Source organism: Agelaius phoeniceus, chromosome 1, assembly GCF_051311805.1.
Source record: "Agelaius phoeniceus isolate bAgePho1 chromosome 1, bAgePho1.hap1, whole genome shotgun sequence".
NCBI lineage: Eukaryota > Metazoa > Chordata > Aves > Passeriformes > Icteridae > Agelaius > Agelaius phoeniceus.
Window position 1 is genome coordinate 21,307,473 of NC_135265.1, and position 25,623 is coordinate 21,333,095.

The following is a 25,623-nucleotide window of genomic DNA, read 5'->3' on the forward strand; positions in this document are numbered from 1 at the left end:
GTGAGACTCCAAGTTCATGAAAAAAAATTAATGCAATTAGAAAAAGACATCTGTAATAATACTGCACATACTTTAAGAGGTGATCAAAATGCTTTATTCAAAAATATATTTTTCCATGTATTTTTACATTTTCAGTTACAAATAAGTAAATTGTTAAACTAGAAAGAAACCTTATCTTTTTTGAGATTCATCTTCCCTTCTCTTGTCAATGGAAGCTAATTAAAATTTCCAGACCTGTCAATCAAGTATTACTCAAAGAATATGAGGATAATGAGAAGATTGACAGTATTACAAGGATTAAAATCAGCCCCTGAAGACAGGAAATTTAACTGAAAACCATAAATTCCATCCAAGGAAATTTCCTTCCAGGTGACACATCTTCAGAAGTAGTTTGGAGGTAACATTCAGTAACAGTATTAGATTATGCTTTTGAAACAAATATTTTAAAATTTTAGTTGAAAAGATTCTGTAGGTAGGTTCATATTCAGTAAACCATTAATGAGCAAACTTTTAGAAGGGAGAAAACGTAGAGACAGTACACAATTTGGATGTTCTAATTAAAAAGAAAAGTTACAATTAGTTTGCTTGCATCTACTTAATTTTTAGTTTTTCAGAAATTTTTTTAAATGACTGCTCTACTGAAACCTGAATTTTATTAAGCTTCCTTATAAATCAGGCATATTTATTCATTGTTCCTACTTAAAAGTCAACCACCGCTTTGGATTTGCTAGGAGTATTTTATCAATTTTATCTTGCGATATGCCTCTAATTAGCATTTTAGGAACTATATTTTTTAAGATATGTGAATATCCATGACCTCCATATTTCATCAACCTGTTCTTGGTGTGCACATCATGAGCCATCAGAATTCTGTCTTCATAGCCTTCATCAATCAGCGTACGAATCCTGCAAAAGTTGGAAGCATCCTTGTCAGTGAAAGTTCTCACTACAACAGCATTTCCATTTCTTACATTCCTGTACTGCTGGACTGTATAGGTGCTCAGCGGATATACTCCTTACATTTACCCAAAAATAAAACACATTTTTTATTGCATGGAAAATATCCCACCTCTGAAAACACACCAAACTTTGCTTTTGGCACATGACTTTGCATTTCCAGACTCGTAAGTTCCACAGAGGAATTCAAGAACTTCAGCATCACCACGCATGGGACACAGGTTTTATATAAATGAGTAAATAATAATTTCCTAGATAAATTCCTTCTCAGCAGGTTACTTTTTGCTGCTGTCACAAGGCTGGTCCCATTACATTTGCTAATGACCAGACTCTGTGTGTGACAGGCCTTTAAAGGAGCCTGGCTCAATAAAATAAATACTTTCAGATCTTTGGTTGAATCCCATTTAGCAAAGCAGGTTAATAAAAAGTTGAAGTTGCCAGTATCATACTCCATATAGACAGTTATCATCAAAACACATTGCAAGGATGTTCATTAAAGAAGACAAAGAAGACTGGCATGGCACAGCATATGCCAGGAAATAAGGGGCATTAATTAATATGGCAGTGCAGCTAAACAGCCTTGGCAAAATGACAAGTCAGCTTGGAAAAAGAAGTAATCCTTTTGGTCACACTCTTGTAGCAGGACTACTACAAGTCCTTCTGCTTCACGTTTCATTCAAGTAGCCTTACTCCCTTGATCAGCTCATTTTTTAGCATTTGTATTATGTGGATGTCTACACTCCTGTATTGCATGACTGTCAAGTTTCTCAGTAAGCTTCCATTTAGTCTGGCAGAGGATTACAGCACTGAAGTGGCAGGGACTGACAAACCAGCCCTGGAAAGTGCTCATTCCTCAGGAAGGCCTCCAATTCCATCACTTGCCAGCACTCTGAAATCCTAATCCTTACCTTCCTGACAATGCTGTGATCAGCAAGAAAACAAAAACTAGCCTTACAAGTACCCACACTGTATCTGAAACCCCTCAGTGTCAGTTTTTATTACAGGTAGTTACAAGGAGATACATGTAGCAGCACCTAATCAGCATGGGCAGTGGAAAGAAGGCAAATAGGACAGAATTTGGTAAAATGTTATTGTTTTTCAAAAATCCACCACACATTGTGCCATACAGTGCACAACACTACGTAAACCATAGTCTAACGACATCACAAGAATCTCCTCCAGCCTGAAATACAGAAAGACCACAAGCCAACCAGAAAGTAAAAGCAATGGCACTGGAGGGACTAAGTTTTTGCTCACCAAACATAATATTAGAATCACCTCCTTTAATATTGGACTCATTTCATGGGTTGGGGAGGCATATGATCCTTTCCATTCTGTATCCATTGCTCCTTTTTGCTCATTCCTTTATATATAGTTATTACTTTCTGACTCCAAATTGCCCCAGAACAGAAGTCAGTGTTTTGCTTGCATTGGCAGCAGACTACAGCCAAACTGCTGAAGTACACAGACAGCTAAACTGAGTTAAGTAGGTATGTTATGACTACAGAAGTTTGTGTTTTAAGCAAAAAAGATGTGAACAAGTATTTTCTATTCAGTGTTTTCATTTAGAGGTCAAATTGGTTTCTACTTCTGTGGTGCTGTTTCACAAAACAAAACCCTAAGGAGATTGCCCCAGCCATCCTTAGTCCACTGTGGGTACACTGATATAACACAAATACACGCACTCACACTGTGCAATGAGAAGACAAACCTTTCATTTTTTCTTCCTTTGAACAGCCTGCTGCAAGAAATACTCAGATACTAGAGAGTTTCAGGAGAGGGTGGCTGAGCAAGCATCATGGATGGAATGAAAACTCTGCCACAGTTGAACATGCACTTGTTAACCAAGGCCTAGTCCAGTTCTCTCTATATATTCCCCAGTGCTTCCATAGATGCTGACTTTCCATGGCACAGGAGAGGGCAGGAGGCACAGCAGAGGAAGCAGCTTTACTCTTTCTAAATGGGAAAACTGTGGACTCCTTGCAACAGTTTAAAATACTGAGTGCAAGACTGAGAGCATTGCTAAGAGAGAAACAATTTCTAGTGTGAAAAGCAGCAGCAAATGCTTGGGAGGGTGGAAGAATAGCCACAGCACCTTCTTAGGAGAGAACAGTTTGAAAAGAGATTAGTTTCAAGATTAATCTGACAATGAGGGGGAGGGAAACTATGTCTGAGATGTAAGGGGAAGCTAGAAGTTACTTCATTAGTAATCAGCAATCATAAAATCTTTCTCATCAAGGAGAGTGAAAGAACTGTTTGTGACTCTGGAAGGTAAAAAGACACAGGCAGGATGGCAACCCACCCCTCAGGCACCTGCCACTTCACTCTCACACACACTGTGGACAAACAGCATGGCAGCATCACACCTCCAGATGGAGTGGAAGGAGTGAGGTGTCCATTCCCAGCTGATCCTACCTTCTCTCAGACAGTTTCTGTACAGAATGTATCTCCTTGGCAAAACTTTGTGTTAGCACAGCACAACAGATTGGCCATGCAGCTGAGCTGAGACTGCAGGTGCTGATGAGAAACAGGGAAGAGGTACCCTGCCAGTGGGACCAATATTTTCACATTGTGAGTGAGTGTGAGGAGATTGGGAGCTCTGAAGAGACAGGAATCACATCCTTCAAAACAGAGAAAGGGCAAAAGGACAGTGGGAGGAAAGGTGATAAAGTGCTTGAAAGAAAAAAGGCAGTTTTCCAGGATGGAAGCACAAATCCATCCAAAACAACCAGTGAGTTTTGTGAGTTTTGCTGGGTTTGCAAACCAGTGAGGAGATAAAACAGGCTCAGATGATGTTTAGTAGCAGCACTAAGTTTCCAATACTATGTTTCAAACAGAAGTACTTAATCCTAACATAAATGCAGTATTGTCAGCCTTTTCCTTTTTACAGACTGTATAAATTCAACCAGATCAGCATGGAATTAGGAAAGAGAATGAAGTTTAAAAAGCTCTTAATCTTCTTCTCAAGTAACTTCCTAAAACACTGTGATTCTGCATCTTCCTCTCAGAAAGAAGAAATGATACATGCTGCTCTAACTGTGTGACAGCAGCAGGGGAAAATGGCATTATTTCAGCATGATAGAAGACAGTTTTGAACAACAAGCAGAATCACTCTGTGATGGTCTTAAAACAAGTATTTTTTAATCAATAATATTTTTTTATCAGTGGCCATGCTATAGCTAAAGCTGCATGGGAGCAGATACCTTGCAATTCTCTCGTTGTCGCTGGGCATGTCAATATCTGGATGGAACTGGTAGTGAAGGAACTCTGTACCAAACAGGTCGTACTCTAAGTAACATCCAAGTTTAGCAAATTCCAGAAGTTTCTTTTTATCAAATATGGTCCTGCAGAACACATATAACACAGAGTCAGCACTGTAACAGGAATAAAACATCTTATGGTATGAGGACAGGTACTTTGTGATCTCCTACTTGCAAGGATAAAACCAAATAATCTACAATATAATTCACCCATTTGAGAAACAGAACTCCTGTTTGACACATGCAACTTAAGATGATACACAGCATTGTCCTTCTTACATTCATTTGAGATTTCATGCATTAAAAAACCAAAACAAAACCAACTCTTTCCCCATGAAACAATGAAAGCCTCTCCAATAATCTTTAAATGGAAACAAAAAAGTTACTTACTTTTGATATCACTAACCCTCTCAACAGACAACCTAACAAGGAAGGACATTTAAGGAGGAGGTTAATTCATAGTGATATTAAAAAAAAAAAAAAAAAGACAATGGATTACTCACACAAGACAGATTTACTTTCCCAAAAGAGTTACAGGAGACAGCTTCACCCAGGGCTTGTTTCATCCATCACACACCAGCAATATACAACTTTGTCTTTAGTTTCTATTCTGTACAGTGATGTTTCTAGATTGCCATTAGAACAGCAATATATCATTGTTTGCACTGGGATCTGGCCAGAACGCCTTAAGGAAACGCTCTTACCAAAATACATAATGGTGAGTATCTGGGACATGGGCTTTGCAACAGATTTGAAAAGTGAAGGAACAAAGCTTCTAGCACCTCTCACTTATGCAGAAAAGAACAGCAACAGAAATAAGAGTTCTCTGGAATATTTTGGGTTTTCTTTGAACCATTTTTACCAACTGTATAAGCTGTTCAAAGAAAAACAAAAACACTCAAGTGATACAATTTTGTCTTTATAGCTGCCACACAATTTATTTTTTTTAAGAAGAAACCACATTTCCACAAGAGCAGCACAGTTAACCAAAAGGGCAGTAGTTTGTTGGGGGATTTTTTTATTATTGCAGATATTGATGTCACAAAGCAGTTTTACCTTATACAATTACATCACAGTCTGTTGCTATGGAAATGACTGATGTCATAATTTCAATATTATGACTTAACTACAGATCAAGTAGGAGGAACAGATGGGTTGAGAGAGAGAAAATCCATGTTCAAACAAGCCTGCCATCAGCAGGAGTGTAAGACTTGCCAACTGTAATTAATAAAAAATGTTATTTTAAAATAAATGTTACAGTTTACAGAGACTGAACATTTATCACCAAATGAGTTTTCAAAGTGCAGAGCAAAAGAACAGATTATTTTAGATCCAGCCCAGCTCAGTTCACAGGGAGACAATCGCCAAGAGTCTTCAATCCTGTGCAGGTGGAAAAAGCACCCAATAATCTATTTCAAATTCACAGCCAGAACAGTTTCTTTTAAAAACTATTGTTAGTGTCATGCTTTTGGGTGTTCTATCCCAATGAAGAGCCAGAGAACTTAATTTCCTCAGCCACTGGGTCCCACAGTGAGCCACAAGGATATAGCAACGGCAGCAGTTCCCAGTTCAAATTGCTGATCTCTGAGCTGGCATTGGGTGTTTGGGCAACACTGTCCCTGAACAGCTCTGAGCTCATGGAAAAGGAGGTGGGACATGGTGAAGCACCCTCTAATTTGGAACTCAGCCATAAATACCCTGGGGACAGACACCAAACTGTAATGTTGCCCCGAATTTGTAACAGTTGCTGTGAGACTTCTAACAGAAATTACTCGAGTGAAGATGTGGATCTCCTTTATAACCTTAACCCCTAACAAATGACTAAAGAAGAGGCTCAATAGCTTTTGCTTCCAGCCTTTTAGTACACTGTAGTTCCACTATGTGGAAGTACTACCTTTTTTTAAGGTGCTAAATTGCAAGACATGGTAGCTAGCATTTTAGTTTTACCATTTAATTGTAAATCCACTGGAAAACTACCATTCTGTCTATGTGAAATGCAGACATAAAATACGGAGCTATGTACAAATTTATCTCACATTTAAGGGACTGGGATGCTCCCACATGGATTTTTCTAACTGGAGGAGACTTAAAATGTTAAATGCACATTGCAAAGCCAAACTTCACAGTAGTTTATGTTACAGCAAGTGCCAACCTGAATGTGTGAAAGTAATGATAGAAAGAGATAAAAGGAAATGTCATATTGTGCATCAGCGGTTGTTATTGAAACTGCACCTCTGTTTTTCTACTTATACTGCTTAATTTCCATCAATTAATTATTTAATTCAACAATTTACAACAGTGTATAAGAGGCAAAAAGCCATAATTGTATGTTAATGTTGTATCAAAATGGCTGTGTAAGTACTGATACCTGCAGCTTGCTCAGTCCTCTTTCATAAAAAGATTTAAGTAACCAGTTTTTTCTCAAAAAGGGGTGAAAAATACAGCTATAGATACAGTGGAACACAGGTAAATACGAAAAAGAAGTAATTTATAAATAATCAAATATAATTTCAGGGCATGAATTTTATGCTCCTAAAATCGTCAAGTAGAACAAGGAGCTCTGTGTGAATAACAAACACCTGTAGCTCGATTTGCAAGCTCTTAGAGCCTGTAACCATGAGAAATTTGGAGCACAGTGCTGTTGCCTGTATTACATTCATACTGAGGGCAGACAATCCAATTGCTGAGAATCATATGACCACAAATAGTCTCCATTATTCAGCAACTGGCCAAACTAATCAATGCTTGGACATACTCCAACTCACCATGAGCAAGACAAGGTCATACAAAACTGATTTGGTAATAGGGGCTATATTTCTAAACTGGAGACAGAAAAGCATCCCAATTTCTCTCTTTGCCTCATGTGGAGCTCCTGGCTTTTGTTCTCAAGGAAACTAAAAGTGAACTACCTGGTCTATGCTATGGACTCTCCAAAACCCAACTATTTTCTTTTTAAGCAGTACTTCCTCTCTCTGGTAGTAGAACATTAAAAATCTGCCTTTTGCTTTGATCCAGACTCCAGCCAAATTAAGGAAATCTCCATTAGCTTCTGCGAGATTTTGGCAAGGCCATTAAGAGTGACCCAGCTTTCAAAAACACTGGAAGCCCAGCAACTTCCAACCCCATTTAGTGAGAGCTGGTCAGTGTCCAATGCTTTGTAAATACAGGGATTTGTGCAGGGATACGAATTAATGAAATTCCCATTTTTAAAATGTGGCTACAATTATTCCTAATCCCTCTGCCAGGCTTTCAAAGACAGCATCTAAAACACCAAAATCTCTTATCAATGTGAATCTAAAACCTGATCCTGACTGTAGTGCGGGAGGCAGATCAAGCTCTATATAAGCATTTATTTTTGAGTCAATTAACTCGAGGGTAACACTCTATGTCACCTTTTCCCAGTGTAGTTCTGCAAAACCCCAGTGAGTGTGGCAACACTGCAGGAAGCCCAGCAGAATATTCTCCTTACCTGTCGAGGTGAGACATGACTGTCTTTGAAGCATCAGCCCCAGCCTCCTGCAGGATGCGGATGATGTGGAAAGGGGAGTCGCTGTTCCTGCCAGGATGGATGATAACAGGGCACCCAAGCTGGGCCTGAGCCTGGGCTGTGGCCTGAAGCACTCTGTGTTCACTGGGAGTCAAGGGCCAGGAGCAACCTATTTCTCCCACCACACCACACTTGATATTAGTCCCATCTGCTCCTTTGAGTACCTCATCAACAATAATCTCTGTCAGCTAGAGAACAGGAAAATGAGATTGTTGGTTATTATTACTATTTGCATTAAATAGCATCAAATTCGGCCTACGGATGCTAGGCTAGTTACGCTCCCAAGGTCTTTCTGAACTTACCTAATTAACAGGTGGGTGTGTGAAAACACTGCAGTTAAAATCTGGTTTCTGTCAACTAATGTTATGCTAGCCATTCACTAAGACCAAAATAAACACAGAAGCAAATCAGTTTAACAGTATCCAGTCACACATTTGTCCAGGTTTGCCAAGAAAGCTGGTCTACATGTAATTTGAACTCTGATTTGGGCAGACATTAAGTTTTCTTGAAAAAAAAAAAATTATTTTATTCCAAAACCTTTGCCTTGCACTCCTGAATTGGCTTCAGACACAATTCAATGTAATTTTTGCAAAACAAGATATCAGAGAATAAGGAAACCTTTTCATACATATAGGGAAGAGAGAAACTCTGGCAAGCATCCTGAAGAGACAAGTTTAAGGCAAAACCTGCTTATGGAAATGCCAATGTAAAACAACAGGAGATCTGTTGACTTTAGAACTACAAAACAAAGCTCATTTGACAAATTTAGAGGATCAAAATTAGCCTGCTTTAGAGTGTGCATACACAAAACCCATCAGAATCTCTTAATAAAACTACTTTGTTATAAAAGCTTTACTTTTTCTTTCCCAGAATAGGCCATGTGTCTTAAGCATACATTCAGAACTGAGAGCACAAAATGGCACTGATGATGGCCAACCTTCTAAGTACTGAGTAGAGGATATCTGTGGGTCTCCATCAGTCCATCAAACACAGAAGGGAAACCTTTGCCTTGAGAAATCTATTTGTGTCTATGCTATTTGTATCTGTTTGTATTTCAAGCAATGGAAGAACATTTAGGAAAAGCAGTACTCTTGTGTACAGTTTGGGCCAGCTTGGGTCCAGTTTTGTTGGCAGCACTGCTCAAATTTTGACCATTGATTTTTAAAATTAATTTGACTCATTTGTAAACTGTGACAGATTTTTTAAAAATAATTGTCAGCTCTATTCATACACATCACAGACTCCTACCTTGGAGAGTTCCATTCCCTCTTCTCCTCATCACCACATTTTCTTATTAAAAGATGAATATTTATTATCACAGGAACATCTGGGGACCTCAACTATTATTAACACATTGTCTTAGTCACTGTGTAAACATGCTGATGTAGACTATGCCCTGAAAAGCCTGGACAAATGACAGAGAAGAGAGCTATAACACACAGCCTGAGCAGAGCAGTGATTTACAATTATCTTATAAATATTGCAATTGTTTATGCTTTTTACAAGAATGCAGAGTAAACTCAATGGGAAGCAATTAGCCATAAAAAGTGACAGAAGAGGTAGCAAGAAGTTTATACTCGTTCCTTAAAAAATAGTCAAAAACTCAAGATAGTTTGTGGTGTACCAAATGTCCACACATGAACTACTGTATTTTCCTTTTACTGTTGCATTATAACAAATCCCTCAAGGAAAATGGAGCTTAAGAACTGGAAATTCTGACAGATAAACCAAGCACATTAAAGTAGTGTTGCTCCAGATATTACACACAAGCAGTAATGCTGTTCCCATTTTCTATGCTGAGCACCTCTGTATTCCATCATTTTACTGGAACTTCTCTCCAACTTTGGCTTACCCAGGGATAATTCACAGGACAGAGGCACTGAAGCACTGGTTAAGACTTACCTGCTCCACTGTCATGGCCTGTGTTTGAGAAGAATGAGTGGAATCCACATAAAACCCAGCACCAGCAATAATATGAACTCCAGTTTCTTCAGCAAGTTTCTTCAAAGTATTCATATCCCGGCCAATCCCTGTAGTTGTGTTTTCCACAATTGTCCCACCACCTGCTGCTTTAAAATGCAGCAGCTCCTCCCTCACAGCATCTGTCTCCTGATACAAAAGAAGGTTTTCTTTATGGCTGTAGGGATTTTGCTTAATCCAAAACAAGTTCTTCATCTCAATGGGCCCATTAGACAAAGGCTCTTGCCCTGGAGAAGGTGGACAAAAGCAGCTGCTGTAGTTCATAGTCAAGTGTTCATGAGTCAACGTGTAGCCAAGACAGTCTGGCTCCACAGGGCCCAAGACAGTCTGCACTTTTCCACTCAAGGAAGGCATTTTTCTTTAACAAAGAGAAAAAAAATCAGATCCTAAAGGAGTCTGGGAAAGAAGAAAGGAAACAAAAACATTTCAGAAAGAGCAGTGTTTTCTCAGGCAATTTCTGAAATCCTTCCTCCCTCTAGCACATGTACCTACACTCTGTGTGTGTTTGCTGGGATGTTTCCAAAAGCTGTTTGTAGCAGGGTGGTCAATATGAAAAACAAGGTATTTATTTTACCCAACTGTGCTTTTATCAGTATTCCAGCAACATAAACACACCACATTCCAGTACATGGCAATTGTCATCATTTATTGTGCTGTAGTCAGTATCACATTAAGATAAATGTTTCCTATTTAATAAAACCACTGTCTGTTCATGTAGGATTCTTTGCTCTTCAGCAGCTGTCAAATTTTGTCAGCTTCAGCCACCAGATGAACACACTTGGCACCAAGGCTGAATATTCCTTACTGGTATGTTCAGTATATTTATCTCTGGCCTCCAAGACTCAGTATCCCTCTCACAGACCAAGGAAGCAGTCCGTGTTTGGGCACCTTGTCTGCCCCTCTCTATGTGGAATGATGCATGGGTGGGGGTGATAATCTGCTCTTCTGGCTTCAGCAGGGCTCAGGTTCTCCTACCAGCTGTGCTTTGGAGCTCTGGAACAGCCCAGGACCACTCCTCTAAGGCTGACAACAGCCGCCAAAGATAACAGCACAGCCCACAAACAGTGGTGGAGATGCCTAAGTGCTTCAGTGGGCAAATGTTTTGCCAGTTAAGAACAGACCTTGATCTAACAATTCATATGAGCCTCAGCATCTCAGACACTTTTTAATTCATCTTTAATATCAATGAAAAAATCTTACTTCTCAAAACTTTAAATGAGCAGTGACGAAGACAAACACTGAGGCTACAGTCCGCAGTTGGTTCATGTCTAAGTCCCTGTGCCAATCTGGCCTAACTCACTGCAGGTTAGAATTAACTGCAGCTCTCCCCATTGGGATTTTGGGTTTTTGTTAGTTCATGTTAGATCTTCCAGATGCTAGTCACAAAGGCTTGAGGATATATAGTTAAAATCCCTAGTCAACCAAAATCATGAGTTATGAAACAAAATACATGTTTAATCATGTCCAGAGGAAAGGACTAACTAGAGCATGCATTATTGATTAAAGAGAGAGGTCTTTCCCATTTCTGCCTCCCTTTTAGTGAATAATGTCATAAACATGGGTTTGTTACTGGTAAAGCCCTCAGAGAACATTTTCCTTTTAACTGCTAAAGTTAATCTACCAGGATGACAGAAAAACTGAAATCTGAAGGGCACTGAACTCTACATATCAAAGGGCACAGGAACATCAAGATCTCTTTGGGGAACCTTTGATCTCATGAGAAGCAGTCACTGTCAGAGCACCAATGCACAAAAGTGACCCAGCCCCTGGAAAAGGCAGTTATTGCCTGCCCAGTGAAGTCTACAGAGCTGGTGCTCATTGTAATATGAAGAGTTGGTCATCCATAAAAATAGAAATGACTGACTGACTATGTTTACTAGTCTTGTGTAAAAGCAGATTAGGAAGAACTGTTCTTTTAGGAATTTTGTTCCTGGACCAGCATGCTAACTTGTTTGAGAAGGTAGAAGAATAAATTACTCTCATAGAACAGACTGCTGGCTGATTAATAGGATGAATTATTTTTCTTCCAAACAGATTAGGAAGTGCATGATTTCAGAAAATATTATTCTTGAGCAAATAATTAAAAGCAAAACACCTGTCTTAGTCAGAAACTGCTCCTAGCTGCAATTCAATTAAACAGTCATTAATTCCATCCTTGAAGAAGGCTGGTGCTCTATATAGAGCAAGCCACTATTTTGGAGAAAGTTCAATGATCTGAGTCATTCTTATATGCATAGCAAAGCAACTGACATAATTCTAAGCATTACCTTTGCTTTATTTTTTTGCCCCCCTCCCCTTTTTTTAATGTTAAATATCTACACTCTGGCATTCAGTAAAACCCTGACAGCAAAGAGTGATAACTACCCTCTACATTAGGTTCACACTTCTCTTTCCCCATGTTCACTGACAATTTTCCAATCCATTCAGTAAGTTAGCAAACCAAACCTATATACAATTAAATACACAAGTATTTAATTTCTTTTGCTAAAGCTTGACACAAATCAATTACTAGTTCCCATGCCAGGTTTTTCTTGTAGCGGACATCAACTTGTTGATTTTTAAACTCCAGATTTCAGATTACAGCTCACATACAGAATTTACAGAACCTTTTGACCGAGGCCAAGGATTTTTATAAATATAAGAAGCATCACAAAAAATGGAAACTGACACAAACAGCATTTAAAGTAGGCCTAATTTTATCTTCACGAAAAATGTATTAATATTAATGCCTGTTCCTGTTAACTGACACAGTTTTAGAAACCCACCACTCTTAATAAAAGAACTATAAAAAATAAAGACAGTCAACAACCTGTGACTGGAATTATTTTTGAAACCACTGTTCTGATATCTTCCCCCCTATATCATTCACATAAAGAGCCTGCCCTGGTTATGCTATGATACATTATTCCTAATAAGATTCACTTGAATCAGAATTACACCTTTTTAAAACAGATTTTAGGTGCAAATAGCTTTTAAATGGAATTAGGATTCCTATTTAATTCAAGCAAGTATATGTTACTACAGGAATCCCTCTTTGTGTGGTTTACTCATGACTTGCATGCCATGTTTTACAGTGAACTTTCTTTCGAAAAAGTTTCTTCTTTCATACACCAAGGACTGCATTCATATCACCTCATTTAGCCATTTAAATGATGTATGTCTACTACAGAACAATCATCTGGAGATGGAAGGACATATCTATAGGCAATTCATCCAGCTTATTTTGAATGCCTATAGTAGGACAGGACAAGTCACTTTCTGTAATGTTATCCTCTTTTCATGGGCTAACGAGCAATCCAAGAAACAATTCAGGACAAGACAAATATATTTCAGATGGCTTTACATAGGACATGTGAATTATATTTCCTTAATCTTAACCCAGTCTGAGGGGATGGGAAAATGTGCTGATTCCTATCACAGAAGATAAACAGGTAGGTTCATATCTGGCAATAACAGCTATTTTGGTTTTGAAAATCACTAATTTATGTGGTGGTATTGCCAAGGAGCTCCTGCACAGACAAAGACTTCTCAGCTCTGAGTGTTGCATAAAGAGAGAGGTAAATTATATTTCCTGAAAATTACAAATTCAGACTAAAAAAATGAGAAAATTGCTTTAAGATGTAATCAAAATTTGTATTATTTCACAAAAGCCGTGAAACACTACCTTATCATTTTTGTAGTAAACTCTGGACAAATCTTTATAACCATTAACTGTATAGTGCATAAAATACAACTCTCACCATTAGGCAACTATCCAATTCTGGTGAAGTAAATATTTTTCCTAGAGGTATTGTTAAGAGAAAAGAGACTTGCTACTAAAAAGGTCATGGTGCTGCATTCCTGACTCTGGTAAAAACTCCACTGAGTTCAATAGATGTTTTGCCTGAATACTGATGACAAGATTTATGTTTCTGCTTTTCCCATCTGAAATGTGTGCTTCAGTCATTGTGTCATTTTAATGGCCCTGTAATGGGAAGTCCCCCTAGGTTTGGATTAGTTGCTTCCTACAGTAATCTCATATTGCTGAAACATTATAATCACATAAACACAGTTTCCATATGCTAATTCTGCATTTGTTTTGATTCGGTAAGCACATTTTAATGGCATTAGCAGAGATTCTCTGTAGACCGGTGTGAGAATCATTTCATTGTCGTTACATTACAATGTGAGATTAGAGCAACATTAAAACCAGATTGTTGTGACATAAAATTTACAAAAAAAAAAAAGGAAAAAAAAAGGCTCAATGGGTATTAACTGTACCCAGAAAAAGTTAAACACAGCTGCCATTTAGAAACAAGGACTGCCCTGGCTGCATCAAGAGTATTTTAAGTGGGTCTTTCCTTTATAATCACATAGCCCTGGGAAATGCAATACAGCACAAGCTCACTATATATTTACAGAGGGAGGAAATGTTTTGAGTATTCAATTCTAGTTTGAGCAACCCCTACAGAACATGAAAAAGCAACTAATTAAAAATATGTGACACATCTGTAGGAAATTTCTATTAGTTAGTCTATGTTGTGTTATCTCACTGTTCCCCACATGTAAACATTTTGTGACAAGGGAAAAAGTTAGCAAGACAAAGGAAGAGGAGAGGCAGAGGGTAAGAGAACAAAGAGAACATGTGTAGACTACGTCAAGAAGAATTTAAAAAAACCCTGATTTTTCTCTTCCCTCATGTTTCTGCCAACATTGTAGAGGTTTACAGAAAGGAAGGAATTCAATACTGCCCACACAGTTCTTCCTCTTCCCCACCAGACAAGCAAGCTTTCTAACCCTCCAGAGACCTACTCCACCTTCTTCAAAAATATATTCACAAGTGCTAATTACAGTGCAAACACACCTGACACCCAACACTCCCTTGGACACAGATTTTCAGTAAGCATGGCTTTTTTGCTCATGCATGCTGTCAGGAAAGCACAGCTCCAGGGGCTGTGGAGCTGAGCCTGAGTGCAGCAGGAGGACAGAACTTGCATTTGCTCCAGGACAGATGCAGGCTCACCTGTCATTTAGTCCAGCAATTCCCTGTGCACCAGTCACTTCAAAGGAGTCCTAGACCTATGACACTGTAGTCCTACACCTGCTCTCTCACACCATCACTAGTTCGTCTACATGAGATAACAACATGTCCTATATTGCTTTTGGGTTATTCTGCCCAAGAAAAAGAATTTGAAAATTAGTGGAAGTGCTGAAAAAATTGAGGTTTCTGGGCAAACTTGGGCCTCTTCTGTAGAAATGGCAGGTATGCTGCTCTGAAAATGACATATTATTTTCATTAAAGGTCATAAATGTTCTTCCCTGTTTTCAGAATTGACATTGGTGTTTTTCCTCTCCCAAAATGGAGCTATGAGAGTACCATGGTTTGCTGAACTTCAAGCTAACTCAAGGCTTTGTGTCCTAAGGAATGATGTCACACCGGAGACTTTTCATGCCTTGAACAAAGCTCTTATGAGAAAGGAGGGGAACACTTATGGTGCCTCTCTCCCACACAAACTCCTGCCTAACCCCACAGGAGTATATGCTGCAGCTCCTCCCTTTGTGGGCCACCCTCCATTTCCCACCTTTGGGTGGCTGTATCTTCATATGGCATGCACACAAACCTCACCATTTTGGATGCGTAAGCTCTTGACTGGGTAGACATTGGCCAAGAGACTCAAAGCCTAGAGAATTCTTGGGAGAATTATTTAAAAAGCATCATCTACTCCACCTTGCTGCATTTTTTCATGAAACACATTATTCTGGAAATACTCAGAATAGTGGGTTAATGTTGTGGCCTTCAGTGACCTACCTCTGGTCCCCAAACCATTCAAAAACACATTTCCTTATGAAGTCAAGCCAAAAGAAATGCTAAATATTGCTTTTCACTATATTTTCTATATATGGTTTGAGCAACCAAAAAACCTTTACACTACAGAAGTGAGAAAGAATACTAAAAGTAAGACTTTATATAAGGTTACAGTATGTGCTATGAAAAAGAATTAGGAGAGCTTTAGACAAGCCTTATATAATCCAACTATGATAAAGAGAAGTCCCACCAAAATATGCAGGTACACACACTCCACTGCAGCTACACTGCTTGAACAGCACTGTCAATGTTCTACAATCTAAAAGCAGTCACTTAAATTTTAAGAGAAATGTAAACACCAGTACACACATGGGAAAGGCCAATATATTGCCACCCTGCCCTCAGAACCTCTAAAAAGCACACTCAGATAAGGAGCTGGAAGTGAGAAGCAAAGCTTTTAAATATTCACCTGAAAGAGAAAACGCTTACAGCATCTTCCCTCTGTGGCTCAGCTTGTGGCAGACAGACCTTCCAGCTTTGCATGGTTTGAGGGTCATGCTCTGGCTCTAGCCAGACTCTAAGCCAGGCATATCTAAATCAGATTGCTTCCTTACAGCTGAAGTGCCACACCAGGACAAGAGCAGCAGGGGGGACAAACCCCAGGGATCAAAGCAAGCACACGTGATTTGCCCCAAGAAGCAGAGTCCAAGTCACCTCAAATATAGAACTTGGCACAATTCTTTTCCAATTTGGTTAAAGTTTAGCTGTTGTGACCAGAATAGTCAGACTTCCATTTTACCTTATTTCTGTGCAGATAACAGTCTCAAAATCTAGGCTTCTCTAGGCAAAGTCACATTGAAGTTTCTCTTCCTCAGAGAGATCTGAGACCAGCATACCCCTAAGTGTTTTTTCATTAACATCTCTTTAGAAGAACTTCAGGGGATTTTACATTTTGGGCAGCTTCCAAAATTACTCCTGATAAAAGGTCAGATAAAAATTCTCCTCCAGGGTCAAACATTACATTAATTATATTTTACATGCACACATAGTGTTTTTAGGCCAAAAATCAGAACTGAAGTCACATTATGCTATATGCAAATATGGGCTAAGTCTTGCATGTTGATACATACATTCATATTCTTAAGACTTAACAGACTCACATTTGCTTCTCGAGGATTCTGGGGTACAAGCACATATTCTCTTTCTTTTGAGGACAACAAGAAGTAGGGAAAAAAGTCTCCTTTTCAGGAATGCATATCCAGCCTTAATTCCCTCTAAATCTCAAATCTGAAACAAGTGTACACCTTAACTCCACTCTTTATTGTTATTCTCATTGACTTTCATTGGTTTTCTCTCTACTTGAGGCAACATACACATATTTTCACATGAGCTCAAACATTTCAGTAAGCATGCTGGGTGGAGCATTATCACTCACTTGTGCAGTCCTACAGAGCCACACCAAACCACTCCATGATCTTTAAATGCAGAAATTCACCACACAAATCTAAGCAATGGATGAGTGATATGCATTACTACCTCTTGATCAAGACTGAACATTACCATCTAGAAAAATTCAGATGAATGAACCCCAATGTCAGATTTGCCACAGAGCACAGCAGTCACTGATCCACTAAGATCTGCAAAGCCATGCATGCTGAAAAAGAGTATGGTGATTTGGTTTAGAGTCTCATTCAATATCACAGACTGCAGCAACTGGAAAAAGCAGGGGCTTCCAGAAAACCACCTTCTTTACTAGGGAGTGATGAGCTTAGATGCAAATAAATAAATTCAATGTCCCACTACTGCAAAGAACTGTATCACAAAATTTGCAACCAATCTCAAGACCTAATGGGAAAAAACACCCTGAGAAAAGCCTTTGGCCTGTGACTGCTCTCTGTGACTGTGTCAGGAAATGGAAGCAGTATGTCCTTCTCAAGGTCCACTCTAAAGAAACCAGCCCACACACGAAAAGTTAACGTGGGTCAAGGGAAAGCTCAAAGCTGATGGGTGTAGCTCAAGGAGTATCTTTTACCTCAGAAGCTTTACAGTCTGCATGCTTTGTCAGTGGCCAGACTCAATCACCTCTTACTTATACAACTCCTGCTTAGAAGATCTTACCCCCATCTTGGTACAACAGTGAAATGCTAGGAACAACCAACACACAGAAGCTGACAAAATTGTCAGGTCTCCTACATATCCTTCTATTTCTTTTCCAGGTATTGCTGAATCTTCAGTCTTAACCAGAACTGGATACAGAACCCTGCCACTGTTTTGCCTTTTTGTATCACAGGATTTCTGAAAGAAGATACAAACTCAGTATTTTTGTCCTGGAAACTATTATCTGTTTTTCAAAAAATCCTGGCTACCCAGTCTACAGTGAACAACAAAGAACAAAGTCCTGCAATAAAGCTTACAGAAGACCAGAGTTCAAGCATTAAAAATCAGTTGAAGATTTCCAGACCCATCTGAAAATGACCCATCTGCCAAAAGGTACACAAATCACAGCAAAAAAAGAGGTACACTCCTTTCACCTGATCCCTAACCCTCACTGTAGTGACTGTGGGTAAGGCAAAGACATCTGTGGGATTAAACAATTCTCCTTTTACATTTTGAGGAAAGAGATGAGATCCCAAAAGAGCAGAAAAAGGGAGTAGTTCAGCAGGTAACACACCATTCTTTGATCCTACCTCCTCCACAGAAGTTACTTCAAGAAACACCCTGTGGCTACACAACAGTAGGGTTTCAGAGTATCTTTGAGAAGAGTGATTCTACATTTCTGAGATCCAAGTAAAAAAATGTGATTTACTTAAAGCTGCCATCTAAAAGATGATGGTGGTGGTCTTTCTTCTTGCTTCCTTTTTATCTAAGTAGTTAAGCACTTGTGAAACATATCCCAGCTATTGTTAGGATAAAATGCTTTTATTGGATTATTACTAACATACGTATTACTGTCAGACCAAAGACATGACCACTGCTTAGAAAATTCTGAGGAAGCTTTTTAATTTGTGACCAGAAAAATGACATTGAAGCAGAAAAGCTACGCTACCAGTGCTGAGAGGATGTAATTTCTTCTCAGAACTAGAGGGATGGGATACTCCCCTTCCCCTCCAATACAGCTGGCAATCCAATTTTCCAGAAATGCAGAAAATGTAAAAGAGTTCAAAATTGTTCTGAATCAAACCTTGTACCTTAGACTTCCACAGTCTAGATGGATCTCATACCAGACAGGTGGCCAGTCTGATACAAGCAGAAGCCTCACTGTTTTCATGAACCTTAAGAAGTCTTGGTTTCATCTGACAAAAAATGAATTTGTTCAGTATTTCAAGTCCTGAAAGACAGGAAAAACATTTTAGATCTACATCAAGTGAAATAAGGAAAAAAATTCACAGAATGTTCAGAGGCATAGTCCTTTAATAAACACAGAACTCACTGGTGCCATATGCTTCACTATATACTGATTTTTATGTGTGAGAAGCAAGCTGATGGCTCCTAACCACAGAGGGAAGCTGTGACACTTGTTCCTGCTGCACCATGCACTAATTCAGCAAGTTAGCACTGGTCACCTACGTGAAATATAATTAAGCATTTGAATGCCATTGTTGCCAACCTTAATTATAACTATGAAAATTAATGTGATGATGGTGACAGGATGGCAAATATTATATCTGTTAAATTCCAAAACATAAGGGGCATTCATAATAATAAATGACACTTATGTAGTCTTTCATAAAACAATCCCAGAGTACCTGACAAAATGATGCAAAACTACTTATTAGAAGCATTGCTTCACCCACCACTGAAACACAGCCCCCAGCAGAAAGAAGGCAACAACCTTTAAACATTACAGAACATATTATGACTGAGGACGTTGAATAATGTATCCAGTGTAAAGCAGAAGGGAATTCCAGACAAGTAAAACAAAATTTCCCAGAAGTAAATGACCTCCAGCTAAAAACTTGTTTCATTCAAGAACTGCCACAAGCCTCTAGCATACAGAGGATACCAACCTTAACAAGAGACACCTGAAAGAAAAGAATTATGCTTACAGGTATCTTAGAGATCACGTATATACATTCAAGTACTTGCTATGCTCCTCAGAGTTCCTCACCAACAGGACCTGTATGCTTCAACTTACGACCAAACTAACCACAACACCAGACCTAATGCAGAGGGGGTGCCAAAACCCGAGGCCACTGCCCAGCAGTGCTGAAGCTCACTTGGCAGGGGGAGCTGAACCTCCCTCGCTCCCATTCAGCCTGCCTCAAGCAGCTCCCCAGCCGCTGCCAGGGGAGCAGGGAACCTGCTGCAACCGTGTCTTGGAATGGGCAGCAAGCCTCAGGCCACCGAGAACATGCATGGTAGAGCGTCATGTCCCAACAGGACACACAGGCAAATCTCTGAGCCCTGACAAGCTTAAGCAGCTCTGGAAGCATCTTGCAGAGCGCTGCCGGTGCTTCCAGATGGAGAGGCAGCTGAAGGCAGGCTCTGAAGGTCCCAGTTTTGGATTGAGGCATTTGTTCCTTCACAGAGACACCCTCGGGAACTGTCGGGAGAGGAGTACTAGAGAGGATGTAGTTCCAATATTTAACTTGTTATGGCTGTACAAATATTAAATACCAGCACTAATAATAGCAGCGTAGCTGCACTCGCACAGTGAAGCCGCCTAAGCTCGGGGCTCACTCTGTTGGTAACCATCATCTGGTGCTGTAGAACGCTTCTGCAGGGAGGAGCTGCTCGTCCCCTCACACTCCACACGGGGGGAGCCCCGCCTGACCCAGCGCTGCCGTCCCAGCCATCTCTGCCCTCGCCCCTCCGCCAGGGCTGCATCGGCCGTGCCGGGCCCTGACCCGCGGCCGAGCCCGGCACAGCCCTGCGCTCCCCGCCCGTCCCAGCCCCGAGCACCGCCGGCCGCCTCCCGCTCTCCCGCCTCGGGCCTTCCCGGGCCGGCAGCGGAGCGACCGAAAGCCGCTCTCCCCCCTCAACTCGGGCGAAGTTTCCCGGCCCGGGCGCCTTGTCGGGCCCAGGGCATCAAGGACGAGCCCGGCAGGAGGTGGCGGAGCGGCTCCGCAGGCGTTCCCCACACCCCGCTCGCTCACCCCGCGGCCCGGACCCTGAGCCAGCAGCACCGCACCCCGCAGGGCCCCGGCTGGCAGCGAGCCGCGACCGCCCCGAGCGGGGCGGGACTTCCCGGGGACGGGAGCGAGTGGCGGAGCAGGCTGCGGGCGGCGGGGCCCGGGCAGGCCGGGGTGCCCGACGGGTGGGCAGGGGAACGGCCGGGAGCGGAGCGCTGCCCCTCTGCCTCCCTGCCGGGACCCGCCCGGCTCCCTGCCCGCTCCCCGACCCCAGGAATTCCCCCGTGAGTGAGGGGCAGCTGTGCTTTGTGTCATCCTTGGCTCCTGGTACGAATGAAAGTCGGTGGCTATGAGCGTCCTGCCCGTCCCTGTGCTTACCCCCTGTTTACACAGGGAGGAGGCTGGAATCCACCGAGTCATTTTGGGGGAAGGGGGCTGTGGGAGTTCGGGCTTGCAAAAGGCATTGTTTTCTAATCTGCCCTTTAATGCAAATAGGATGGTTGGAGAGGCACTTCCAAGTATCGACACGCAGGATGACAATGACTGATTCTGGAAGAAAATGCAGGTCCAAAGTATGAAATGAAAACACAGCTAACACCAAGTTAGAATAATGGAATCATTAAGGCTGCAAAAGACTACCAAAATCACCGAGTCCAACCTTTGACTGAACCATGTCAACCAAATCATGGCACTACTTACTGTGCTGTTTCCCTGGGCAGTTCATTCCAATGTTTTTTAACCCTTTCAATAAAGATTTTTTTTTGATGAAGAGTTCACCCTCAGAATCCTTTACCTTTCCTTTTGAGGATCTCAGAAGTGTCTTATTTGCCTAAGGCTCACAGCATCCAGTGGGGTACTATTCCATTTTATAGAAGGGTAAATATGCTGGCAACATGACTAGCAAAGGCACAGGGGACAGAACTTCTCTAGCCCTCATACATAGCCAAAACTGCAGCAAAGTCACCCAGTGCATAGTGGAGACATGTATCCTGAAGTCAGGAAGCTTTTCTGGGAGAAGTACTTACTCTTTTCATTGCTATGTGTTCTACTTTGACTCTTCCTTGTTCCCATTCATAACAGGCTGGGGCCAGCACTGCAGCATGATGCCTGCAAATGGATTCTTGTGTGCCTGCCTTTAATATGGCCTGGGGGAGATGGATCCTAGCTTTTCCTCAGATCCCAGATAATCCTGTGATGCAGAAAGTGAGTGGGCAAGACTGGGAATGAAAGCCAATGCATGCCGATGCATGGGCCGTTTATCATCTATCCTACGGTGAAGGACAAAAGTGGAAGTAGAGGATGAAAAATGAGGAGGGTGTTGAAGTAAACAACTTCAGAGAGGTAGGAGGTAAAAGAAAGTTGTTCTTTTGTGAAAGTGATGGAGAAATGAAGTTTTGGCTTAAAAAAAGAAAAAAAAAAAAGAAAAGGCATTTTGAGAATACTAGACCTGAGGGTTAGAATCCATGACTGCTGATATTGGTCGGGGGAGGACACAACCTTTGGGATCTCAGCTAAGGGGAAATTACTGCCCAGTGAGGGAAAGTAAAGATGAAGACAGTGACACAAGTGAAATGCTTGGGATCTTTTGAATTAGCATCCACTCACCAGGAACATGCAGTAGTGATTAATACAAATAGATGGCTGGAGTTAATAAGCTGCTGGGATGGCTCCAGTTGTCCACGTCACTTGTTTTTATTTGCTTCTCATATGAAGTCAAGTGAATAGGGGTCTTGCAAAGATTAAGTGGAGATATGAAGGCCTGTCATTTATAATGGTTTGTATTTCATCATGTTCTTAATTTTGGACAGTCGGTGCAGGAGAAATTATGTATGAGAGCTATGTTAAAAATAGTCATGCAATGCTTTATGGAACATCATTTGTCACTGGTCATATCCAACCTGTTTTGAAGATTTGTGATGAATTTTACATAAGGCCTGCACTTCTACATCTTTTGTGTTTTAAAATATACAAGCAGTATTAAAACTTGGGTAGGTACAAGGTAAAACCATATTCAATCTGCATTTTTACACATGCAGAATGAGCTTCTCTTTAAAGCAATCTTCACTATGTCCAAAGCAAAGTAAGATACTATATTTTTAATTTTAATGTCCTTGACTTCAACCTGCTACAAAACAGAGGCTTGTAAACATGAAATAATGGGACTGCCTTGTTCAGACCAAATGCATAGTGAACAGTGAAAACAAGCCAACAGCTGGCAGAATCTATACATATGACACTTGGTTCACAATTTAGGTGATATACAACCTTGTGTAATGTATCTGGCATTTGTATTCACTTTTCCAAATCTGAAAACCAGGCTGTGGTCTTTCTAGAAATATTGAATTGGTTGCCAGATTAAATAGTTCATGAAATTGGGAAATCAGCCCACCACCCTTGCCCACCAAAGCCTCTCAGCTATGCTAGCAGCAGTGACAACTGTCAGTAACATCAAAAGCTAAAATATCTGCATAGCTCAGAAACAAGGAGAAGTAGTTTACTATTTAAAAATAAAAAAACAAAACCAAGAAGAGAAAGTATTCTTTATTTTGCCAGGTCTGCACTAAAGCAAAGCTTGGTGTCAGTATCTTTTGTGGAAGTTACAGTTTGGTCAGGGTTAAATCATGCCTGTGCTTTTGTCCAGCTCAATCGTGGCATGACCAGAAGGAGCACTGAAGCCAAAGTTCCTTTTCAGTTTGGGTCACTGTTGAAAACTCTGTCCACTGTTTAACTGTAGACACAAAATAAGGACCAAATATTTGCAGTGCCTGAGCTTCAGTAGCATTTCTTCTCTTTCCAAAGGTGACTAAAGAAGAGGGCAGACCAATAGTTGCAGCATCAGCCCTGGGTGACCTAGGGGGAAGTGCTCTCAAGGGTCCATACCCAGAGGGTGCATAGATCCCAAAAACAGGTGGGTTTTCCCAGAGCAGAGTGGTTGTGAGAGGCACTGCCACCTGGTAGCTGTGGAAACAGCTGAGCCACTACACTGGGACCCCAGGGAGAGGGATCTGTGAGACTGAGTGATCTCTTCCAGACTCTAATCTTCTGCCCAGGGCTCCATTTCTCAGGTGATACAGAATATAGAAAAGCCATGTCATGTTTTAGTTTTACTCAGAGAACAATTTATAAGGTTTGCATGAGCTTATAAACACAATACTTTTCTTCTTTGAAACAAGCCTCATTTGGGGGGACTGTGGTAACAGTAAAACACTACAGCATTCATTAAGCCAGCTGGGTTGCCCAGGGAAGTTGTGGAGTCACCATCCGTGCAGGTATGTAGAAGACATGTAGATGTGCTGGTCAGGGACATGATTTAGTGGTGGCCTCAGCAGTGATGGGTTAATGGCTGTATTCAATGACCTTAGAGGTCTTCTCCAATCCAAATCTTCTATGGTTCTATGATTCTAATGTGACTGGAAAACCAGTCAGATTAGAATCATAGACAAAATTTCAGGTACAAACAAGCACTTCTTCAATATCATGCTGTATATGAGTTCTTCTTCTGGTATGACTTGAGGACAGAAAATTCCAGTTTGCCATAATAAAAGTTAGCAACTGAAGGCCCCAGATTACTCTTACTCCTTCTTCAGAAAGATAGTAAGCACAGAAAGGAAACAGAGGCAGAATGTAATTTAGGCACTATTTGTGCAAGGGCCATTGCAAACATAAGCATTTGCACGTGCTGTTGAGAAATGGGAAGTGAGAGGACCATTTGCACACAAGCACAATATAGCCCACAAGTTGGTAGGATGAATAAATAGAACTCCAGAGCATAAAAAATACTGCAGAGATAATTCATTCAAAAAGGGTAAAGTAAGAAAAAAATTAATCCTCCAGGGAAACCCTTTATTGATCATGCTCTTTCCAAAGGGATTCCATGAACTTAGAGGGTTAGAAAGAATAATTTGGTTGTCAATTTGGTTTGTGCCTATTGCTCTTAAATGACAGAACGACAGACAGGACTCCTATGCATGCAGGACATGAATTGTATGGTAAGTAGGGTTTTAAAATCAACCATGACTGTTTGGAAGGGGCTTCAGGTATGACTTTTTTGTTTAGGAAATGGAGTTTTATTGATTAAGTTTTATTCAATGATGACAGTGGCTTTTTAAAAAAAACTCTGATGTCCTGAAGATGTAGGTACCAGTCTGAGTGTTAAATTGCAGATGCTCCAAGGAGCAAATAAAAATTGGAAGAAGTAGGCAATACATAATATTTAAATAGAAATAACACAAAGCTATTCATTAACAGCAAAAGTAAATATGTCTCTGGAGGCAAAAAGGAGAGCAATGTTGACTTTGACTAAAGACTTACTTAATCCTACATTCTTAGTTATTACTTGAGTTAGTGGAGGGTATTTAGAAAAAGCCAAGCTAGGCTGATCATTAAGAAAGTTTGTAGAATTCAGCTTAATGTTATTTCAGAATACCATTGAATTCAATTCTCTCAGCACCTTCATCTGTTTTTCTTTTGACTAGGCAAGAAACTCTAAGCTGCTTGTATGGTGGTACCTCTCCTGTTAACTTGTTGATTAATATTTTAGGAGGTAAGTATTTTCAAGCTTTTGTTTGATCCGAAAACAATTTTTTTTTTCTGAGAGAGGAGTATGCAGACAAGTATTCCTGGGAGTCTGTAAGCTTCTGAGGTGTTTTCAGCAAAAAGTGCATGTTCACCTTCTGTGTTAAGAGAATTTTTTTTCAAAGAATAATTTTTTCAAAGATAAGTTTCTGGATCTAGATGACAAGTGATTGTACAGACTTTTTAAAGAAAATGACAGATTAAAGTTACATATAATCTTAAACTGCAGGTGTCTTACTGTTGATGATGACACAGTAGAGGAAAGAAGAAGGAGAGGAAGGAAAAGGAGCAGAGGAAAGAAAAGGTTCACTGACAGCGTGGAAGATGGGCTGATGGGGCAATTTACATCATTTATAAGGGCTGCTGGTCAACAGCAAAGGATTCCCAAATAAACATTTCCAGCGCTTTTCTAATTCTTCTTTTACAATTCAACAGAAAAAAATTAGA

General features: G+C 40.4%; 1 protein-coding gene and 1 long non-coding RNA gene across 5 annotated transcripts; one reads left to right on the forward strand and one right to left on the reverse strand.

Moving 5' to 3' along the window:
* Positions 1 to 71: 71 nt before the first annotated feature.
* On the reverse strand, positions 72 to 20,703 carry PTER (phosphotriesterase related). Of its 4 annotated transcripts, XM_077174507.1 has the most exons (6): positions 20,626 to 20,703; positions 18,718 to 18,857; positions 9,667 to 10,140; positions 7,687 to 7,952; positions 4,161 to 4,301; positions 72 to 906 (listed from the first exon to the last, which is right to left on the reverse strand). In XM_077174507.1, exons 3-6 carry the CDS (start codon positions 10,096 to 10,098, stop codon positions 696 to 698), a joined length of 1,050 nt encoding a protein of 349 aa, XP_077030622.1. In that variant the 5' UTR covers positions 10,099 to 10,140; positions 18,718 to 18,857; positions 20,626 to 20,703; the 3' UTR covers positions 72 to 695. The 4 variants fall into 4 exon arrangements, with proteins under 4 accessions (XP_077030622.1, XP_054493510.2, XP_077030631.1 ...); XM_054637535.2 differs by lacking the exon at positions 18,718 to 18,857 and having other exon boundaries at positions 20,626 to 20,702; XM_077174516.1 differs by lacking the exon at positions 18,718 to 18,857 and having other exon boundaries at positions 20,640 to 20,699.
* A 32-nt stretch (positions 20,704 to 20,735) lies between these two features.
* On the forward strand, positions 20,736 to 21,363 carry LOC143693413 (uncharacterized). Its single transcript, XR_013181078.1, has 2 exons — positions 20,736 to 20,928; positions 21,097 to 21,363. It is a non-coding gene; the product is annotated as an uncharacterized LOC143693413 (long non-coding RNA).
* Positions 21,364 to 25,623: the final 4,260 nt, after the last annotated feature.

Excerpts from the sequence above, each read along its gene's own strand:
- PTER (XM_077174507.1), bottom strand. The coding sequence starts at position 10,098 with ATGCCTTCCTTGAGTGGAAAAGTGCAGACTGTCTTGGGCCCTGTGGAG. Across the intron at positions 4,302-7,686 it reads GTCATGTCTCACCTCGACAG|GACCATATTTGATAAAAAGA; the intron begins GTAAGGAGAATA and ends TGTGTTCTGCAG. Across the intron at positions 907-4,160 it reads GACAACGAGAGAATTGCAAG|GATTCGTACGCTGATTGATG; the intron begins GTATCTGCTCCC and ends CAACTTTTGCAG.